Source organism: Hippoglossus hippoglossus, chromosome 12 (genome assembly GCF_009819705.1).
Source record: "Hippoglossus hippoglossus isolate fHipHip1 chromosome 12, fHipHip1.pri, whole genome shotgun sequence".
Taxonomy (NCBI): Eukaryota; Metazoa; Chordata; class Actinopteri; order Pleuronectiformes; family Pleuronectidae; genus Hippoglossus; species Hippoglossus hippoglossus.
In genome coordinates, this window is record NC_047162.1 from 11,852,353 (window position 1) to 11,872,894 (window position 20,542).

At 42.9% G+C, this 20,542-nt stretch overlaps 2 protein-coding genes across 7 annotated transcripts in view; both read right to left on the reverse strand.

The window, feature by feature from the left end:
- The window catches only part of bmpr1bb (bone morphogenetic protein receptor, type IBb), a 48,313-nt gene extending 43,106 nt beyond the window's left edge, over positions 1-5,207 (reverse strand). For 3 of the 4 annotated variants that reach the window (XM_034601967.1, XM_034601964.1, XM_034601965.1), the window contains exons 1-2: positions 5,101-5,207; positions 1,261-1,330 (exon numbers count right to left, since the gene is read on the reverse strand). The gene's annotated coding sequence lies outside the window, so the exon portion shown is untranslated. Of the gene's footprint in view, positions 1-1,260; positions 1,331-1,751; positions 1,771-5,100 lie in introns of those variants that run through there. The other variant, XM_034601966.1, reaches the window with a different exon arrangement.
- A 750-nt stretch (positions 5,208-5,957) lies between these two features.
- Positions 5,958-20,542, reverse strand: part of pdlim5b (PDZ and LIM domain 5b) — a 36,587-nt gene continuing 22,002 nt past the window's right edge. The window contains exons 4-15 of one of the 3 annotated variants that reach the window (XM_034602522.1): positions 19,271-19,304; positions 16,303-16,325; positions 15,485-15,505; positions 15,336-15,362; positions 14,568-14,722; positions 13,188-13,215; positions 10,594-10,757; positions 8,015-8,195; positions 7,736-7,916; positions 7,483-7,603; positions 7,271-7,386; positions 5,958-7,169 (exon numbers count right to left, since the gene is read on the reverse strand). In XM_034602522.1, the coding sequence (XP_034458413.1) occupies positions 7,080-7,169; positions 7,271-7,386; positions 7,483-7,603; positions 7,736-7,916; positions 8,015-8,195; positions 10,594-10,757; positions 13,188-13,215; positions 14,568-14,722; positions 15,336-15,362; positions 15,485-15,505; positions 16,303-16,325; positions 19,271-19,304 (1,141 nt within the window). In that variant the 3' untranslated portion in view covers positions 5,958-7,079. Of the gene's footprint in view, positions 7,170-7,270; positions 7,387-7,482; positions 7,604-7,735; positions 7,917-8,014; positions 8,196-10,593; positions 10,758-13,187; positions 13,216-14,567; positions 14,723-15,335; positions 15,363-15,484; positions 15,506-16,302; positions 16,326-18,491; positions 18,977-19,270; positions 19,305-20,542 lie in introns of all 3 variants that reach the window. The other 2 variants (XM_034602521.1, XM_034602520.1) reach the window with 2 other exon arrangements.

Here is a 20,542-nt window from a genome sequence, read left to right on the forward strand (position 1 = left end):
CACATCGACACCAGAGTCGGCCCTTATCACCAAAAGCTCTCTTGACATTTGTCGGTTCGAGATGTATGGCTCTGTTTTTCATGCGGAGATATTTCTTTTCCTTGTGTTTTTTTTTCATTCTGCTGACTTTTTACTAAGGTGCTGGCCGGACAAAGTCGCAGAGAGTCTGGAGGCTCAGTCGCACATTAGCATTCACATTTACAAGCCCCTCCTAAGAATGTCCAGAGGATCTCCGGAGTTTGGTGCATGTCTGAAAGCAGCTATTTGCAGGGTTTTCCACAGCATACATGGTTTTGACTCTCTACTCTCGACCCGGGCTCTCTGCGTTGGAGCCGTGTCAGCATATTCTGCTGTTGATGAGGGCTCCTTTAGTGGCAGGTTCATTGCCTAATGTGGAAGGAATCTCAATGAAACGACGCAGAACGCTCACTGTTGAAATCAAGAGGCAAAAAATATGAAGTGAATCCACGTCTGAGATTCTTTGAGCTGCAATATTTCACGACTTCTACGTTTTTTGACAGTAACAATTACCTAAAATCATAAAAACATAAGTCTGTCAAAAATTGTGGTATGAGTTACATCATAAAAACGACGCTGAGAGATGAAAATCTTTTATCGTCAGACTTCCTCGAGCTCTGCTGAATCACTCAGGTGAAATTAAAGCTTCGGAGAGTTTCTAAAATTTACTAAGCTCTACCGGGGGGGCTGATCTCGTTCATATCCGGCGGTCCGCTCAGCAGACGGAGGCCGCGTCTCGCCTGATGCTTCAGTCGAGAAAACGGGATTCTATTATCGTCAGTGTGGTTTATTTTACATAGCCTGTCCATGTGCTCAGCAGAAAGTCAATTAGCTTGGCACTTTGCAGGCAAATTGCTGCCGAGAGGGCATTACAATCTCGAAACGCACAAACAATCACACACACATACACACACACACACGAACACACACACAAACACACACGTAGGATGAGCCATACTACTTCTGCTGCAGGATCAATCAACACTCAAGTCCATCCTGATCAATACAGCTTTTAGCTTTGGATTTCACTCCCTTCACTGTATTATCGGTTTGAAGCATCAAGTGACACGGCTGGAAATTACATTTTCAGAGTTTGCATTTATCAAAATATCTCAGTTTTATATTAAATGAAGTGCAGATAAATGTGTTTTGCGTCAATTAATTTTGTAAAGAATATGTCTAAAGCTGAAAAGGGAAAATATTCAGTCAAACAGACGCAGAGTGCTCGAGAGTTTGACTCACCATCAAGACACATGAGATCAGAAAACATCCTGTCTCCTCTCCCAGCCACAGCTCCAGCACTTTTCTCTCTCTGGAAGGAAAAGAGGTTGAGTTATTAGGAGCTCATGTGTCTGCCATCTATAACTGAAAGGTCTGAGACTAAATTTCAAGCTCAGGTTATTCCCCCCCCCCACAATTTGACTTTCACATGATCATGCAAAGTATAGCCCCGTTCTTCGATCTTCAATCGTCCTGTACCTCCTTCTCCATCTTTGTTTTCTGTCCCTTCCTTTTCTCTAAAAACAGGATGTTGGTTTTCTATCACATGGTTTCTGACCTTCCAGGTGAAGAACAGAGAAGTTTGCGGCTTTGAGTGATTCCGTTTCCCTGCATTTCTCCCTGATCGGCGACTATTGATGAAGCGGTGGGAATGGCGTCTATCAATTTCTCTGGGCGCTGAATGAATCGTCAAAAAAGCAAGAGCAACAAGAAGACAAGTAATGTTCGCACACCAGTTTGGACTCCCACCATTTCCTGTCATCTGGTTTTCGGCACTTCTCGTGTGGATGCGTGAGGGTGTCATATACTCTCTGAAAGAAATGGAACTGGATCAGAACCAGTATCTGATGGGTGTCGGAGGAGGCCAGGCACAGAACTACCATTGATCATAACGACTTTTTATCTCACACTTAGTTAAAGTGAGGAACTCTGGGGTGCGAGCCACAAGATGATCATCTCCATCTTATCCAGAGAGTGATGAGTCTGTCTGGAACAAATGCAAGCACGGGCCTGCATCCCAGGAAGCATCTGTGTTGATAGTGTTGTTGTTGTTACAAAGTAAATAACTCTGTTTGGCTCCGTGTCTTCCCTTTGGCATCGGCGCACACGGGAGGCGCGGTGCAGACTGCTGGTGTGTGGGAGGACCAGCAGCATCTGTCAGCAGAACCGCTGCGACTGGCAGATGGGAAAGCCATACCTGTGGAAAGCCTTGACATGAGATGCACATCGAGCACTGTGTGTGTGTGTGTGTGTGTATATGTGTGTGTGTGGAAGAAAAATAACTAAAAGGAAACCATGAAAACATAGAAGGTCCTGGCAGCTGGAAAAGACATCAAGCGATATCCGTCTGTGGCTGAATCTCTGACAGTTTGTCTGTCGATTCACTCAAGTTCCACCATTTTCTCTGTCTGGTCGTCACAGTGTCACGTTACATGATTAAACTGAAGCACGAGTGCGAGGTGAAAAACTTCAAGGGTTTCTTCTCCTCCATCTTCAAACAGAAGCCTCCTGCAGCCACTCCTGCAAACAACACTCGTCTCATCCTGAAATACTTTCTCCCACTGAGGGTGTTAATATGCGGCCACATATCTCCGCTCTGATTGGCCGGCCTCGCTTCCTGCAATTATGAGGGAGGAAACTGAGGTGAGGGGGTCACAGCTTGCAAAGTTTCGCCCTGTGGACGAACACAGACTCAGGCTAGTATCATTGAGGGTTTTGCGTGATTTGTCTGCAGCCGTTAAACCCACATATTTCCATATCCATTCACCAGGTCATAAATAAATGCACAGACTTAAACTTTTAAAAAGAGCCCGACCAATGTGGATTTTTGGGGCTGATGCAGATACCGATAAACAGATATATAGCCTAATAATTATTCAGATTATAATATCATACTATTAATCTTACAGTTAAACCATACAGTTATTTTATAAAAATCAATACAAATAAAATATAAAGTAAATATAATCAAATATAAAGAGCGAGAATTAAATAATTTTTTTCTGCATAGGTTTTCATACCAACACATATCGAAAAAACCGATACCTTTATGTCTGGGAAAGGCTTGTATTGGCTCATTTTATTGGCCGATCCATAAATTGGTCAGGCTCAACAATATGCTACAACCAGATCTCTGTGAGAACTCCAGCTCAGAGTCCTGCCATCATACTGGGCAGTGCAAAACGACCGCTGGTAGACTTTACATAAATGCCATCAGTGCCAGAGAGTCCTTCAAGCGGAAACACTTGAAGCTTGAGTCTGCGGTAGACCACAAAGCACCACAGTGCCATGTCGTCCTCATCGTGTGAGCCGAGCGACAGGCGTTCCTCCTCCTGCCAGGAGCCCAGCCAGGGCAAGGCCTGGGCGGTGGGCGGCGTGTTTAATATGACCGAGAAAATGCTCACTCAGCTCTGCCTCAATGAGCCTCTCTGTCCTGCGCAGAGTTATAGAGGGTTGTGTTGGCTCGTTCAAAGATAACACCACAGACCTGTGTGAGGTGTGCGGTGCACGGCGAGCGCGGCCGCTGGGATGCTGATGCAAACATCAGGACGTCAGTGATGTCACGGACGTCAGCTCCAGTTCACAGGTTCACACCCGCTGATCAGCTGCGGAGCACAGAGAGGTTCTGTGTCGGGCATTCAACAGTCAAATATTACCATTGACTCAACGCCACTGTACACTGACAGGCGATGGTGTCACTGCCAGACATTAGCACACACGTTTAAAGGGTAGAAAAATGATACACCCCATTACATTTAGTTCCTGAGCTGTTTATAACTCACTCTACACTTACTGACAAGTGAGCACAGCAGCCATATAAAGCATCTGGGGGTTTAAAGTTCAATCGTGACCTGCGGAACATAATAAACACTACAAGCTCCATTTAGTAGCTTTTACACATACGACAACTTCTTCATTTACCAGTGGCGGATATAGGATTTTGCTAAATCAGGGGCCATAAAGGGGCCACACTTTACACAGATGGACAATTCCTGGTTCCATAAGGTGGACATAAGCCTTGTTTACTGTCAGCACTCAAACTTTGAGCACACATCATTGAGTAGATTATGAAGTTGTTCCTTGTTCAACCACATTGTGTACTTCAAAAATGAAAAGTGTAAAATAAAATAACAATTTGTCATATTTAGGGCCAGGTCACACATTCGTGAAAGTATCCAGGAGAACCTTCGCCTCCTGTTCACTTCCAATCACGAAGCACGAGCAAGCAGGTAAATAATAATGTGCTTTTTGTAGCGTAGCCAATCGCATCGTGGCTTCACGTGGAGTAAAACTTTGGTGAACTTTGACCCGCCATATTCAGATTCACGTATGTGTGGATGAGCTTTTACTGTTAGTATTATTAGTAAGTGACAAGGACAGGGGCACTTCAGGGGCCAATCAGGTTTCAGCAGGGGCCAGTGCCCCCCCTGGCCCTGCCCCTGGAGCTGCCCCTGGAGTTTACCCAGTTTATTATTGACTAGACAGTTTAATTTTTAAGTTAACATAAGAAGAAGAAGAAGAAGAAGTGAAAATTAAAAGAACAACTAAATGAAAAGTTGATTAATGCATCTGATGAAGATTATGTCCTTTAGTCGAAAGAGCAAAATAAAGAGCAAAAAGGGGGAGTTTGGGATGTGACTGTTTAATCAACCTGATCAAAATGTTTTATCCTCAAAAATACTATAAATATAATAAATAATAAATAACCAATCCCTGAATCAGCAGCACATGTTGAATTTACCTGCACAGACCTTCAGTACTTTAACTGCAGCTCATCTGTCCACAGCTCAATAAAGTCTTTCAATTAAAACGTCTATAAACTCAACTGTATCCATCTCAGCTGTAGATCAGACATTAGGATGCACAGAGGCGAGCATGGCACCAGATACTCATCATCATCATCATTACCATCACCATCATCATCACCTTCATCATCATCCTCATCATCCTCCAGTAACTCTGCAAACTGCTGCCAACAACCAGCTCCTCAGAGTCTGAATCCCGACGATCAGCCGCACCGACATCAAATCACAACGCGCACGGACCCTCGTCTCTGTCCCGGTGAAGTTAAAGTCAACTCACCGTCTCCTCCTCGCTTTAAACCCTCATGATCCCGGTTCGTCTCCGCTGCAGCACATCACCTGAGCTCTCTCATTTCCATGTGTCTGTCTCTGTCCTGTGACTTTACCAACTGAACCACGGGGATTGTGTTTCTGTCCCCCCCCCCTGCCCGCCTGGTTAAACTCGTGTCGACCTGCGCACAGCTCCCACCTGCGACGTCTTGGAGAAGTGCACATCAACGTGGAGGATGTGTGTGGTCATAATGTAATAATAATAATATTTAAGTCCAGATAGCCAATTAGAAGAGCTCAAATCTAAAAGATTGTTGTTTTGATCAAATTTATATTCATATTTATACTATAATGAGGCCATGATTAAAGTTAAAAAGAAAAATGAAATTGAAAAAGCAAATCAAAAATCAAAAAGCAAATGAAAATAAAGCCACGATGAAAACACAGAAATTTTAAATGGAAAAGTTGAAAATGGATAGATATTGTTTTGCATTTATAATTTTACATTTGGAAGCATGTATGAATCATCAATACCCCTACAATAACACCCACTTAATAAACTCCTGAGTGTGTTTCCTGTTATTTCTAAATTATGTGAGTATGTGTGTGTTTGTCTGTGTTTTTGTGTGTTTTCTCTCGTGTCCCTATGGAGACGTTTCCCTCTTCCTGCAGGTGAAGTGTATGAGGCATCTCCTGCTGGTGCTTGTCTACCTGCCTGTAAAACACCTCTGGAAAGTTACTCTCACAGCTGCAGATTTATAATGAACATAGAAGCCGAGCTGCGTCACATCTTTCTATGCATTGAGAAACATGCACACGAGCAGGAAGAGTTCCTCTGTTTCAGAACGGGATGAAATAATAGTCAAGAGCTTTGATGGTGATGTCCACTGTTGACCACTTTTATTTAAAGCAAAATTAAGAAGAGAAGTGCTTATTTATGCAGTGTCCAGAGAGAAAATATCCATACCCATTTTTTTTTTACTACAGATAGAAACTGTGCAAGACAAAATGAAAGCTGACAGCAGCTATATATTAAAATAGTTTTGTGTTAATTGACTGAATTCTAACACGAAAAACATAATCAGTGAGAGTGAATACAACACGACAAGTTCCTGTGTGGTGAACACGCGTCCAAAGTGGAGGGTTCATGTCCTCAAAGTAAAAAACAACAACATTCAATAAGACATTAGCTCAGATCAATACTGAATTTAAATTAATTGCATTGTAATGTGAGCAAGTACATTTTCATGTGGCTCTTCACTACAAGCACACTCGCTAACCTTGTTGATCCTGGATTAGAAAATGTACACTAACAACTTGATTGGTCTTTTAATTACAAAATACTAATTTGTGTTTTCATTTACTGGGAATTATTAATATACATATTCATTTAAAACAGTAAAAAAAGAATTGTAGCCCAATATAATTTACCATTTTTTATTCTAATGGCTTCTTTTGTCTTTTTGTTGCCACAACACATTGATAATAAATATCTTTTTTCCCTTAAATAATCCTAATTTCTAAATCTCGCACGTGGAAAGACACGTTCAAATGCTTTTCAAATATGTGACCCCTGAGGGGCTCAGTAGATCATTGCAGTAAAATACATGTATTCTATTCTGTGTTATTAAACAAAAAGAAAATGACATCAAGAGCTTAAAACAAACCACCCATACAAATAAAAAAAGTCCAGCTCAAAACACATGTGATAAGAATCTACTTGATAAAGAGCTGGTGTTCGGGGCAAACTGTGTTTTCAAATATACACCTGCAATATCATCCGATAAACTTGACTGAAAAAGAAAATGAGAACAATACCAGAGCAAAAAATCAAAAAGCTTACAGTGGGACCTCTGACCCAATGATATTCTAACAGGATAAAAACAGATGAATCAGTTTTAGTTCTGAAAATATTTAACATCTGGCTGGACTATAAATTGCTGTAAACTGAGGCCAGTGTCCTGTCCTGCTCATGTGCACAGAGGCAGGTCAGAGGTTGACAGTGTGGGCGTGTTTCTTGCACAGGGGCTTGTCCTTCTTGGAGAAGAACGCCTGACCTTCCAGATTAGCGGAGCACACCTGTGGAAAGAGCAAAAAGATATGAAGAGCAGTGCAACAGAAAATATTCTTCCAAATGTACTTCTTCCTTTCTCCCTTCTGAAGTCAGGTGCTCGGCCTACCGTGCACACAAAGCAGGTGTCGTGCCAGGTGTGTCCTACAGCTTCCAGGAACTTGTCGCCGGCCTCGATGGGAAAATCGCAGCCGTGGCAGTTGGTCCCAAACAGGTTATAGAAGTCTATAGAGAGGGAGTAAATATTGCATTGACAACACATTAGTCAGGCTGCACACGGTTTGTTTTTCACTAGATCTTGCACGGACTTTACTGCTGTACCTCTTTCGCAGTACGGCTGTCCATCCTCCATGTGAAACGTGTTGCCCCTGATCGGCTGCTGGCAGGCAGTGCAGACGAAACAGGACACGTGCCAGGTCTGTTTCAGGGCATTCATGACCTCCTGCAGAGAGAACATTAAAAAACCAATGAGGAACAGTTTGTTGAGGTTAATACGCCATATTCCAAATATGATGAACGTTTTTTTAATATATATATATATATATATATATATATATATATATATATGTCTAACCCCCAAAATCTTCTGGCTGCAGCGGGAGCAGGTGGGGGCGAAGAATTGCTCATAGCAGTGTGCGCAGTACACATGGTCCTTCTCCTCCACAAAGCCTCGGTCCACCAGGGAGGAGTGGCAGTGAGCACAGTTGAATTCCTCGGGGTGCCACGACATGCCCATGGCCACGAGGAACGGGCCCCTGGTGAGAACGATGAAGGGGATTCCAGGGAAAATTATTCAAAGAACAAGAGGTATAGATGATGAATTCCAGAGTTTTCACCGTTTCATCCTCGTTACCTGATGACTTTGTTGCACTTGTTGCACATCGGGGTGCGTGTACCGGCCGGGATGTGCTCGGCCCGCTGCACTAGAGGGTTGAGGTCCTCTGGATGTGGCTGGGGGGTGGGGCGGTCGGGACCCTTGGGAGCCTGAGCGGTCACTTTGCCAAACGAAGGAGCGGCTCCACCCTTTGGAAAACCTGAACCAGCAGGGAAAGATAATGGGTCAATATTCAAATGGGAAAAAATACCTGGCCCAGCAATGAAGCATTTAACCAAATTATCTTTATTATCAAGCAAACCACAAATAAACTGCTTAAATAATAGTTTTATAACAGTAACTGTTTGACATTTTAGTTAGATTGTAGGTGTCGCTACCTGATTAGCTGTGATGCTAAGTTATTCAGGACGGTGTAGTTAAGGCGTCAACCCTACAGACTCTTGCTGTAGACCCAAGGAGTGTACATTTAATGAGCTGTTTATATATAATGTGTATATGTTTGAACTCTTTATTGTCTCCCAAGATAAGTGAGTGTACATAAAGGATATTGTCAGTAGAGCGTATATATATTTCCGCCAATGCCCAAATGTGCCTGAGTTGTTTCATCAAGACCAATGAAATATTCCAAATGGAAAAGCCATTTCTTGCAATGTTAAAGAAAAGAGAAAAAAACGTAGATCCGTCCCTTTGTCCAGAACAAAGCCAAACTTTGAAGGGTTCTTTAATCCTTGAATTCTGCTGGAAACAAACAAACCAATGGAGAAGGGCAAAAACGTACCCCCGTGTAATGGACCAACACAAACCAGTTTACAGAGGTGATACTTCTTCACACACTACTTGTTAGATAAACAGTGGTATAGTTTTCTTCCACTGCTTCACCACCTTCTCCACTGACTTCTGTAGGGAACATACTGTATGTCCATGTTTGAGGTGTGTGTGTGTGTGTGTGTGTGTGTGTGTGTGTGCGAATGGGAATAATTTGATGATCTCTAACCTTCATTCCTGAAGCATGACACATGGACAGAGCCACCCCACCCCTGCACAGAAACAGGGGCTGATTTCTCCCACTGGGGGGGGGGGACAACACATTCCCATTGACAGAGACACCCACAAAAACAAAAAAGAATCCCCCTCCTCTCATCTCATAACATGTGGAGAGGAGGCACAGTATGTCCTTTTCTCTCTCTCTCTCTCTCTCTCTCTCTCTCTCTCTCTCTCTCTCTCTCTCTTGCAGTGTAAAGAAACCTCCAGGACGGAGGTCAGTGCTGGTCCCCCACAGAGGGACTATGGGGGAGCGGGGGGACAGAGACACTATTGAAAGAAAGCCCCATTATTAAAGCCTTGGGAGGTCAAAGGACAAGTGCTCCCAAAATGTCCTTGTAGCAGCGAGCAAACGGACGGAATAAACAGAGAGGGGCATTGGCAGGGGAGCGAGAGGGGGTGGGGACGGGCTCACTAAGAAGAAGAAAAAGAGGCTGGGCTGTGCAGAGATGTGGCCTCCAGATGGAGAGAAAGAAAAAAAGAGATTCTCTGATATATTTTAGTGGTTGATGATTATTGGCTAAAAGAATATTTCTATTTTGTTTTAATATTTAAAAAATAAGAGCTGCTCTAGATATAAATAACCTTTACAGTCACAAACTGACCTCATCAATGATCATCCTTAAAAATTGCCACATATAAATGAACATGTATGTATCAGGATTTTGAATCAACCTTCTAATCACATAATATTGATGCAGAGAATTTGAAAATATATAAAATGTCATACTTGGAAAACAACAGGACAGCGAATCTCAATGTGTCCGTTCTGTCACTCTATACATTCAGAAACAGTGATGGACAGTAATGTAAGGAAGTCACTGTGATCACTACACATATATATAGTATAAAGACAAATGTACTGTGATTGTATCATCTTTAAAAATATCCACATCCCTTCCTGTATCTTTAAGTAGAGGTCACGCAGCACATAGCAGGTACAGCTGTGCTCCACATGGCCACGGTGAGACACGCGCTTGTTTACCTGAACCTCAAGTGTGTGTTAATCTAATGAACAACAAGGCCCACAGAGAACCCAACTGTGGCTTCCCCTGCTCTCGGCCTGTTCCACTTTAAAAAACAGTCGCTCTTTAAAAAGGGCCTCTGGGGAAACCTGTTAGGGGAACAAAGTGTATCTGTTCATGTATAAGTGAATAGCTGTTTCTCCAGGAGCTGCTAATAATGACCCCCCCCCATGCCTGATGTCTTTCAGCAAATATTTATCCCGACCACCTCGGGGTCTCGTGGCAGGGATTGCAGCAGAAGCCCTCACACACCAAATGAATGAATAATACTCAATTTCACAATCTATTTAGCGACGGCAATCTGGGGAAAAGCTAATAATTTGAGCTCATTAACGGAATACCTTGGGTTTTTATAGAGCTCATAATCTCGAATGGCTGAGTTTCAAACCTGTAATTAATGTTAGAGCTGAGCAGCAGGGGCGTTTAGAAGACAGAGGCTGCCTCCTACAGGCTAGAAGCAGCAACTACACCATCATTTTACATACAAACATTGAAGTGTCAGTAAAGTAAAGTGTATATATGTGACTGTACCTGGTGAAGCTCCAGACTGGTGCAAGGGCTTGTTCATGGATGCAGGGCTCTTGAATGTGGACGCAGGGCCAACGTTGCCGTTCCTGGGAGCTGCTGCAGATTTGGAAAATGTTTTTGCCGCCGGCGACGTGTGCACAGCGGGAGTGGCATTGTCGAAGGCCTCGCTGAGAAACAGACATACACACTTTTGTATAAATCACAGCAACACACACACACAAACACACTGATACAGATGCCTTTCACTCTGGTTTTAGAGGAAGCGTCATGGTCAAAGCTTCCTCCTCCCATCCTCCATTTTTGGGAAGAATTGAGCCTCCAGACACTGCTCCTCAGTGTGACCTGCTCATTTACAATCAGTGGACAATCTGAACTCTCAGTGACACATGCAAACAATCAAGACAACTATGGAGGCACTCTGTAGTCGGGCTCTGCACTGCTGCCCACTGTCCAGAGGGACTTTCAACTACCCGCACAAGGGAACAATTACAGGCGCTGCCTCCTGTGTATCTTCTGTACATCCCGCCCACCCTTCATTCGATCGTTTAGCAGCAGGAGATAACTAGTATCATCTCAGGAAGCGGCTTATTTTTCTTTTATTCTCCTGAAACAGCAGAGGCTGGGACACTTTGAGGCAGCGCTGCTGTCTTTTCCCATGGCAGTATAAAAGTTTAAGAGGCACAGTATATTTTTAAGGAGAGAATGAGAAGAGCTAGTGTTTCTGTTCACCACTCCTTATAAAACTTAAGTGCTTTCACTTCAAGCTGAACGACCTCCTGTGGGCAGCAAAGTGTCCGGACAGCGGGGAGGCGGAAAGCTGGTGTATTGTCGTTTCATTATTTGATCGTCAATTGGGAATTAATTTTCCGGTTGTTTCCTCAAATAAAACTTTATGTCTGTAAAACATCACAGTGACAAACATCCATCGTCATATCCTGGAGCACAAGTCTATTTTTGCAACCCAAGAATATTCTAATTACTCTGACTGTATTTTTACAATGATACTGTTTGAACCGTTTACAGATATGACTGATTTTTAAATGACTATTTATGAAATAATTATACACTGGTTCATATAGGTAAAGAATCCAGTGCCTTGAGAACTGTTGCCTAAAATTAGCATTTAGAATAATGTAAGTTTTTGTCTTGTTGCTCTACCCTACACTACACTTAATATTTACCTATTATTTATTATAAAAACTGATATTTTTTAATCTTCTTCTATTCTTACAGAACTGATTCATTCTCATCATTGGCCTCCGCCTACTGGAAATGAGCAGGTTGACTTGTAAAAGCCGGGAAAGAAGAAAAGAATGAATGAGAGAGGTAAACATCAGCAGTAAGGAAATAAGGTTTATTGAAGAAAAATCATCAAAGGTTAATAAATTAAGCTACTTCGCTTAGTATAGAAAACAGATACAGACATGCACTGAGAAATAAAGCATAAGATGACAGATGGAAGAAAGAGGAAAGTGGAGGCTCAGAAATAAACATTATGGAAGAAAAACAATGTGCACATTACAATATGATGTAATGTTGCAATTTAAAGCACACATGTTAATACACATGAATGCTTTTAACGTATATCATGAAATATCATTACATATAACTATAAGATAACCTCAGAAAACATTTTTTCTGCTCTTGCTCAAACTTTAATGACTAATGTGCCAAATAATGGTGCAATATGCAAAATGCACGTTTAATAATGGTCAAAGTGAAATAAATAAAACACTAAACAAAACAAAGCACACTTTCTTCTACTACATATTTAGCGCTCGTGCTGAAATGTCATGATGCCGATCTCTCAGCTTGTTGTACTGGCGTCCTACAACTTCCGGGTCCAACTTGTTTACTCTGATTTCCCATAAGACAAGATAGGAAGAGAAGAGAAGAAGGTAGAAAGAAGATCAAAAGTAAAAAGACAAGGAAGCACTGAAGTAAAAGAAGGAAAATAGCAAGTTGCAGAAAACACACAGTTGGAAACAAATAAAGAAAAGAGACTTTGCTTTTGCAGATGTTTGTTGAATTACGAACCAAGGGAGATATATTATATCTACTCTCTCTCTGTAAGGAAAGCTCCCTGAATAAAATCCCACTAACAGAAAGAAAACAGGAATCTCCTTCTGGCAGCGCAGCTTTTACCCACAACCCCACTTAATTACCCACAGTTTCCAGAGAGTGACACACTGATTGGTTGGAGATCTGGTATGGAGGACAAGCTGTGTTTACTGCAGAGAAAATCGATTTAAGGACTGAGAGGAGCAGAAGTCATTACAGCGTCTGATGAGTCCATGGTCAGACCCTCTTACTCGGTGTGGTCGCTTCAAATTTAGCCTCAAATGAAGTGTGATGTGTGGGATCGCAAGATGAGGAAATCGGGGTTAAATCTGAATTGCAGACTAATAGACGTGCTTACACGGGGACTTTGAAGGCCAAATCCGAATTTGAAACCCCTATAACCCGAAAATTATTTTAATTGCAACAACAGCCTTAGCTGAAGCAGATGCATTACACAGAGAAAAGTACTCACAGACAGACAGAGAGGGAACGGACATTCAGAAACACACAGAATTTATGAACCACAAACCACTCACTTCTTTCCATTGTTCTCCGGAACTTCCTCTGCAACAATAAAGCAAAAAGAAAAAACAATTAATATAAATGCAAAATGTGTTTAAAAAAATGGTGAATAGGAATACGAAGCAGAGAATCTGGTTTGCAGATTTTTCTCGGCTCCAATTTAGGCCCCGTTCAGACCTGGTTCTAAAGTCCGTCCTGAGAGATCCAATCACAAGTGCTCAGCACTAACGTCATCTGGTCACACCTGATGTTAAAATCCATGTTGAGTGTGTCTTCCTGTGACCAATTATGACCTCACTTCCCTGCTCAATATGTAAATAATCATGTACCGCTTTTCTGTTTGCAAAGTCCAAATTGTGTTGTTTCTACCCGGTCTGAGTTCTCACATCAGATGGTTGTTTAAATGGTAAATATTTATATAGCATTTTTCAAGTCTCGATGACCACTCAAAGAACTTTACAGTACAGTTTAGCATTCACACACACACACGCACACACACACACACACACACATTAATACAGTATGTGCACTTTCTCTTTCATACATCACACACTGCCGGATTAGCACTCAATTCAGGGTTCAGTATCTTGCCCAAAGAAAGGGATCTTGGATCGAACCACCGATCCAGCTAAACTTAGCACTAACCACTTGTGATCAGATCACTCAGGCTCCGTTAATACCAGGCCTGAACGGAGTCTTATTCTACATTCATCTTGTCATCAAAATAACTCAATGTATGTAGTGAAATCCCTGCAAACTATACTCTGACGGGACGTTGTGTGGTCGTATCTCCAACTATTCACAGCTGCAGAAACACCAGGCCCACTGAATATACTGTGCATCAAAAGCACAATGCATATTCAGCAAGGGTCTGGCAACGTGATCAAGAAGAGGAGACGTTCAAATCTCTCGTCTTACTTCATTCTAATAAGCGAGTTTCTGTAAATGTCACTTTGCATCAGCGGCACGGACCCACACCCACACACACACACACACAATGGACGGCGGCCCGAAGCCACAGTCGTCTCGTGTAACCGTCAAGGTCACTTACAGTCTAAACCGTAAAAAAAATTCATAAAATCAAATGGTGATGAAAGATTTATTGTATTATTTAAAGGAAGTATAAAAATCACTACGATCTACACAGCGTTTTCATTATAAAACACTAGGATTGTAAAACAGGGAAGTAGTAAAAGTCAGTTATGAAAAAAGAAAATTACAGATTACGCTAAGACATTAAATAAATATGTTAAGTGCTCCAGACAAAAGTGATTTAAAAGAGCTATAATGAACTGAGAGCTGCACCAACATGAGCCTAATGATACTCAACACTTGAACATATATATTTGTATTATTTATATACAGTATATGTAGGGCCTGGAGTTTGTACCCACCGTTTTCAGTGCCGGTGAGCTGGGCCAGGATACGGAAGGAGCGGGACTGGGAGGTGCCCGTTCGTGGGTGCCAGTCCTCCGTGTCCTCAATCAGACGCTTCTTGCTGGAGTCGCTCGGCGGGGACACGGGAATCTCGGCCTCTACAACAGGTTTCCTGCACGATCAGATCAACCGAGACATGATTATGTTACAGACACAGAAAGCACTTGGGTTTCAAAGTATACAAAGGAGATGGTTGCTAAATTAACAGTTAAAACAATGATCAACTCTACCAAGGAGGTTATGTTTATGTCTGCGACTGATTTCCGTGAAGTTTTGTGGAGGGTTGGGACACGACCATTTCAATTTAGTTAAGATTTTACATATCATGATCCAGGTTTTTCTTTTTTACTTTCTTTAGCATTACGAGATTCCTTCAATTTTTAAACATTTTCTTTAAATTTCTCTGAGAATAATTTTTGAATCCTAATTTTAGTGTTTGTGTTTTAGTGCAGATCCGAATAAAAAATATGGATCTAGTGAATTTAAATGTGGTTTCATAGGGGGACTGAGTGCATTTCTAGTTACATTATTTAATATTAACTGTTAATAACAGAACATCCATACCACAGGATAACAATGTTCCTGTTTATACACACAAACACCTTAAACTCACAGCAACCAAACCACGCAGCACACATACTACACATATACTATATGCTAAGTCGTGCAGCTTGTAGATACACGTTTGACACCGCGACCTGACATCTGTTTTGTCTCACAATTACCTCCTCGGTGCAGGTGGAGGCGGAGTTCTACAGGTGAGAAGGCAGAGAGCAGAAACGTGCAAAGGCAGAAAGAAACGTAAAGTCACATTAGTGGAAGTATAATCTGCTACGCACTGTTGATGCAGGAAACAGTTCTGACCTATACTTACTTAAGACTTCTCTGAGGCTCGCTATTAGAGAGGAAACCACAGAGAGAAAGTCAGCGAGGTAGAAAAACGAGAGTAAGAAGGTGAAGAGATATTAGATTATCGATAGTGACGAGGTGTAATTCACATCCCCTGCACAGTGACACCAGCCAGTGCTCGAGACAACAGCCTGACAGTGACCATCTCTCACCACAAGGTGGAGGGAGTGTGCTTTGAAAGTAGGAAAAACTGCCCCCCCTCTTCCAAATGTCACTTGACGGTTCTCTAGAATTCAATAATATTTATGTCGAGTGTTTATGTGCACAGTTTAGTTCAAGTGCTGCTGAATCAATAACACGTCAAAAGCAGAAGTATTTTACATTTTTTTTCTCAGTGTGTGTTAACCTGTGTGCACGGGTGAGGTGAGAGATGATGGAACACAGCACAAGTCCAGTTTATTCTTAGCCGAAGCTGAATGTACTTGGCAGTGATTTAAATGCCTCGAGTAAACATACTGACGCTGGCAGCAGATAGAGGCGCACAGAGCTGGGTGACTTCAGCTGAGGGGGCGCTGACAGGCCCGACTGCTCCGGGTCTAAATACATTAGCTAACGAGAAAAATGAATGGACGGCATGAGCTGACCCCCCCCCGTGTTTGGACCATGAAATAAGCACGTGCTGTGAGCGGATGAGGAGCGTGCATGTGAGGTTTGCGAGGAGGTTACAGGTCAAAGGGGAGCGGGCACGCCTTCTCGGTAATCATAAAGCAAGAGCGACGCTGAAGGCTGCAATCACATTCCACACGGTTACGGAGCCAGTATATTATCAGTCGCAGCACTAACTTGATGTCTGTGTCGTCTTCCTCCTGTTGGCAGAGGAGAGGTCAACGGGAAAAGAGATGAAGCGGAGAGAGAGCGTGACAAGACCAGATGGAGAGGAAAAAAGAGGAGGAGAGCACAGTGCCAACACATGAAAGGCCCTTCTGAGAGAATGAGCGGGTAGAGGAAAATAAGAAACACAAGAAAGTGAACAAAGAAAGCATGCAGGTCAGGACACAAACACACACACACACACACACATGCAGGGACAAGCGCACTCCACCTTAAAAATGACAGTGTGAGGTTTCATGTGACAGAAAGATGACATGAAACAATAAAAATGGTCTGTATTCATATAACACTTTTCTAGTCTTGATGACCACTCAAGATTTTACAGCACAGTTTTGTCATTGACGCACACATTCAAACGGTGCGTCTCTATCACACGTCATTAACACACTGTCGGCACATGCAGAAATGGGGAGACTGGGATCGAACCGCCAACCTTCAGGTTAGTGGACGACCCGCTCCTACCTCCTGAGCCACAGCCACCCACAAATTAAAGAGCTGATATTCTTTTATTACAGTAAATTGTTTTTGCTCTGTTCCTCACTTTTTGGGGGTTAAGGTTAGATGCATTTTCTGGCCAAACAGAGAATAAAATATAATAATTCATGAATGAACAACTGTTCACTCTGCAGGTCGGTTTCACAGATGAATTGAAGTGTGAAGAAACACGTTCCGCTCACTTAAAGCCAACGAAAACACGTATCTGACCTATTTTTTTCAGGTGAGACAGAATAAAAAAAGAAGTGAAACCTATATCCAGCCTTGTGTGACCCACCCAGTGAGCCAGAAAGCCCTGCTGACGGAGCCCGGCGCTGCCAAACTCAGCAGTTCAGAGCTGAGAGGATTTCTAATTAGAAACAAGTGTCACAGCAGCGCGGCCTGTTGGGCAGACGGCGAGCTGCGAACCAGCCCCACTGTCAGTTAATGATAGGCAGTAGCACTGGTTCGCATGTTGTCTAGACTCTGGTCCTTTTCCAGTTGCCCGGTCGGTGGAAAATTTAAACAAGATGTGCGGCGTGCTTTGGATTTTCTCCCGCGTGCAGCTGTGCGAAGACTTAAGGTGACGGACGGTTTCGGTCGGAGCTCTCGAAATGAGACACATATTTTGAGGTAAAACAGGGCATGAAGTAATATAAGAGTATTTCATTTTCTGTAATATACGTACATTCCATCAGATAGCAAGACTGTCAACTAATCCGTGGCCTCTGTGGATCGTGATTCCTTCTGGACCTGCTCACACAGTGTGGTTCTAAATCACTCCATCCATTTTTGCACCGTCACCAACATAAATAGAGAGAATCCTGTACATATGCTGCAGAGGCCTCAGAAAGTATTCAGGCCCCTTCACTTTTTGAACGTGCTTGTGTTGGAGATTGAATATAAAAAGGATAAAACTGCCATTTTTGTCCGTAAATCTAAACTCAATAACCCACAGTGACAAAGTGAAACCGTTTTGCAAATTATTTAGACAGAAAAAATGTTTGTGAACCTTCCCTGAGGCCTGGTGGCTGCAGTGTTTGTTTCTTAGCGGCAGTGACACACAGACAGGAATTACGGGAAAGATGAATCCTGAGGCCCTTAAAGACATTGTGCTCCAGAGTTCACGTAATCTGAAACTGGGAGAAATGTTGACCTGTCAGCACAACGATGACCCGAAGCATACAGCCACGTAAATGCTGGAGCCGCATCAGGACAAGTCTCTGAATGTCCTTGAGTCTCCCGGCCAACGCTCCGACTTAAAACCCATAAAACATCTGTGGACGGACCTGATGGCAGCTCGGAGACGTTTCCCATCCAGGAGGATTTGCCAGGAGGAATGGGATGAAATCGCCAAATCCATCTGCACAAAGCTTACTGACGCTTAACCGAGAAGATTTGAGGATAAAACTGCTGTAAAAGGGGCTTCAACAAAGTGCTGAATTCATGCGGGTCTGCATGTGTTTGTAAATACGAGATTTCAGTTTTTGACGTTTAATACATCTGGAAAATGTTCTTTCCTTTGCCATTGTGGGTTATTGAATGTTAGAATTTAGGTGAAGTGGTCTAAACGTTTTGTTTATTTAAGGCTTCAGTTTACCCTCCACATAAAGAGGGGGAGAAAATATAGGAAAAACATATAACTGCATCTGATGGATGGTACCTACCCGTTGAAGTGCTCTGACAGACCCTGGCTCTCCAAAAGACCTCGTCTCTGGCCCATAGCCACCTCGCAGGCATTGGCGTTAGAGTAGAGGCTGATAGGCGTGTTATAGACGGAGGGCTGCGGGACAGTGGGATTGGAGGAGGGGGCTGTCACTCTGGCAGGGGATGAGGAGTTAGACGAGGAGGAGGAAGAGGCAGTTGGGGAGGTGAGGGTGACGCGAACCCCTGGAGCTGAGTTCGGAGCAAGGTGGCTGGACTTGAGTGGAAACGGAGGCTGCGGTGGCTGGGAAGGGGCGGCAGGCGTGAAAGCGGACGATTCGGATGGAATGGAGGCTACTTTGGAGGCGGCCGGGGAAGAGGTGCCCCCCCCGAATGGCCGAGCCGTCTTGTTGTAGGCGGGGTTGGGCTGAATCGTTGGCTTGGTGTACGTGGAGCTCGGGGCAGGGTGAGTGATCGGGACAGGCTTAATGATTTCCTGAGGTTCATCCTGGACAGAAGGTGAAGACACACAACATGCACACACGGCAAATCCACAATGAACTCATGCATGTAAAAACACGCATTCCCAAGGTGCACTGCACAGCATGGAAATCAACAGTGTCCACACACGGCTGTATGAATGAAAGTCATGCCTGTGCCATACAAGAGGTGCTATGCAATGTGTTTCAACCAATTTGTGCCCTGACATAATCTCAGAGGGGCAAATTAATATGGAATATAATAACAGAATTCAGATACATTTGAATAAATATAAAAGTTTGAAGTGAATGTTTGACTGTACCTTAGGCGCTCCATTTTTAGGGACACTGGAGGCTCTGTGAAGACAAAAGGACGATTATAAAATCACTGTGCACAAAAACAATAAATCAATAATGTTTCATTTCTGCAAAACACATGACTGAACAGCTCTTAGGATCAAACTGCAGATTTGGGTTAGTACATGGACTCAAATAGGGTCAAAAAGAGGTTGAACTAAATATTGTAATTTAATTTTTAGCTTTTGTTTTGAAAGTTTGCAGTTTCATCTCAACCTCAAGTTTATGCAAGTGTGGAAAGAATCTAAAATTGGAGAAAACATTAGTCCTGAGCTTTGAAATGTGTTTTGGTCTTTCAAAGGCTCCAAAAAGTGAGTTACAATAACATAACTTTGATTTTAAAATAGTGAAAAATAATACTACTACTAAATGTTGCCAGTAATGTTATGTCTCTCTTAAACAAGGTTCAATCTCTGGAAATGAACTTTTTATCGTATAATGAAATGAAAGGAAACAAATGGCCAGATGGAAAGTAGGAAATATGTGCTCCGGAAAATGGATGATGATAATTATCTGTAATTTGGAGCAGAGGTGCTATAACATGCAAAACCACTATTATGTGTGAACCCAGTGTACTTCAGGGTGTGTCTACATGCACACTGGTGTTGAAGTGTGGCGTCCATCTGATTTACATTTGCTGTGGAGGGAGCTCCCACAGTTTTATCACCGATGGGAGAAGAGGGTGGTCTGTTTGTCTCCTCTCCTGAGATGTTTCTGACAGAGACCACCGAATATCCAATAAACTATCATCTCCTTTTTGTTTTCACTCTCGATATTCTCTTTTTCTTTTCTATTAAACCTCCACCCTTAAAAAATCTATTCTTTCAGCATGTGTTGTGTATTAATGTGTGTCATATGTGCAATACACCACGTCTTCCATGTCCAACGAGACACTTGTTAGTCCCTGTCTCAAAACGTCTCTGTTAGTGAGGCATTGAAACTCAGACAGAGGCCTTTTTACAACAATGTGTCCTATATTTGGTCCTGACATGCAGACACCACGTCCTGTATTCCTCATAAAAAAACAAAACACAAAAACAGACAGTGAGTCAGCAAGGCTGGTTCCGCACCATGAGCTACGGTATTTCCGCTTTTCTTTCCTCTGCCATATTAGGAGAACGGTCAACAAACTCTCACGCATTTCCTCCCTGACTGAGCAGACACGCACCAGCCGAGCCTGGCACCGGGTTACGACAGGGCCCCACCCTCCGGCCAGATGTTGATGTCATCTGTGCCCA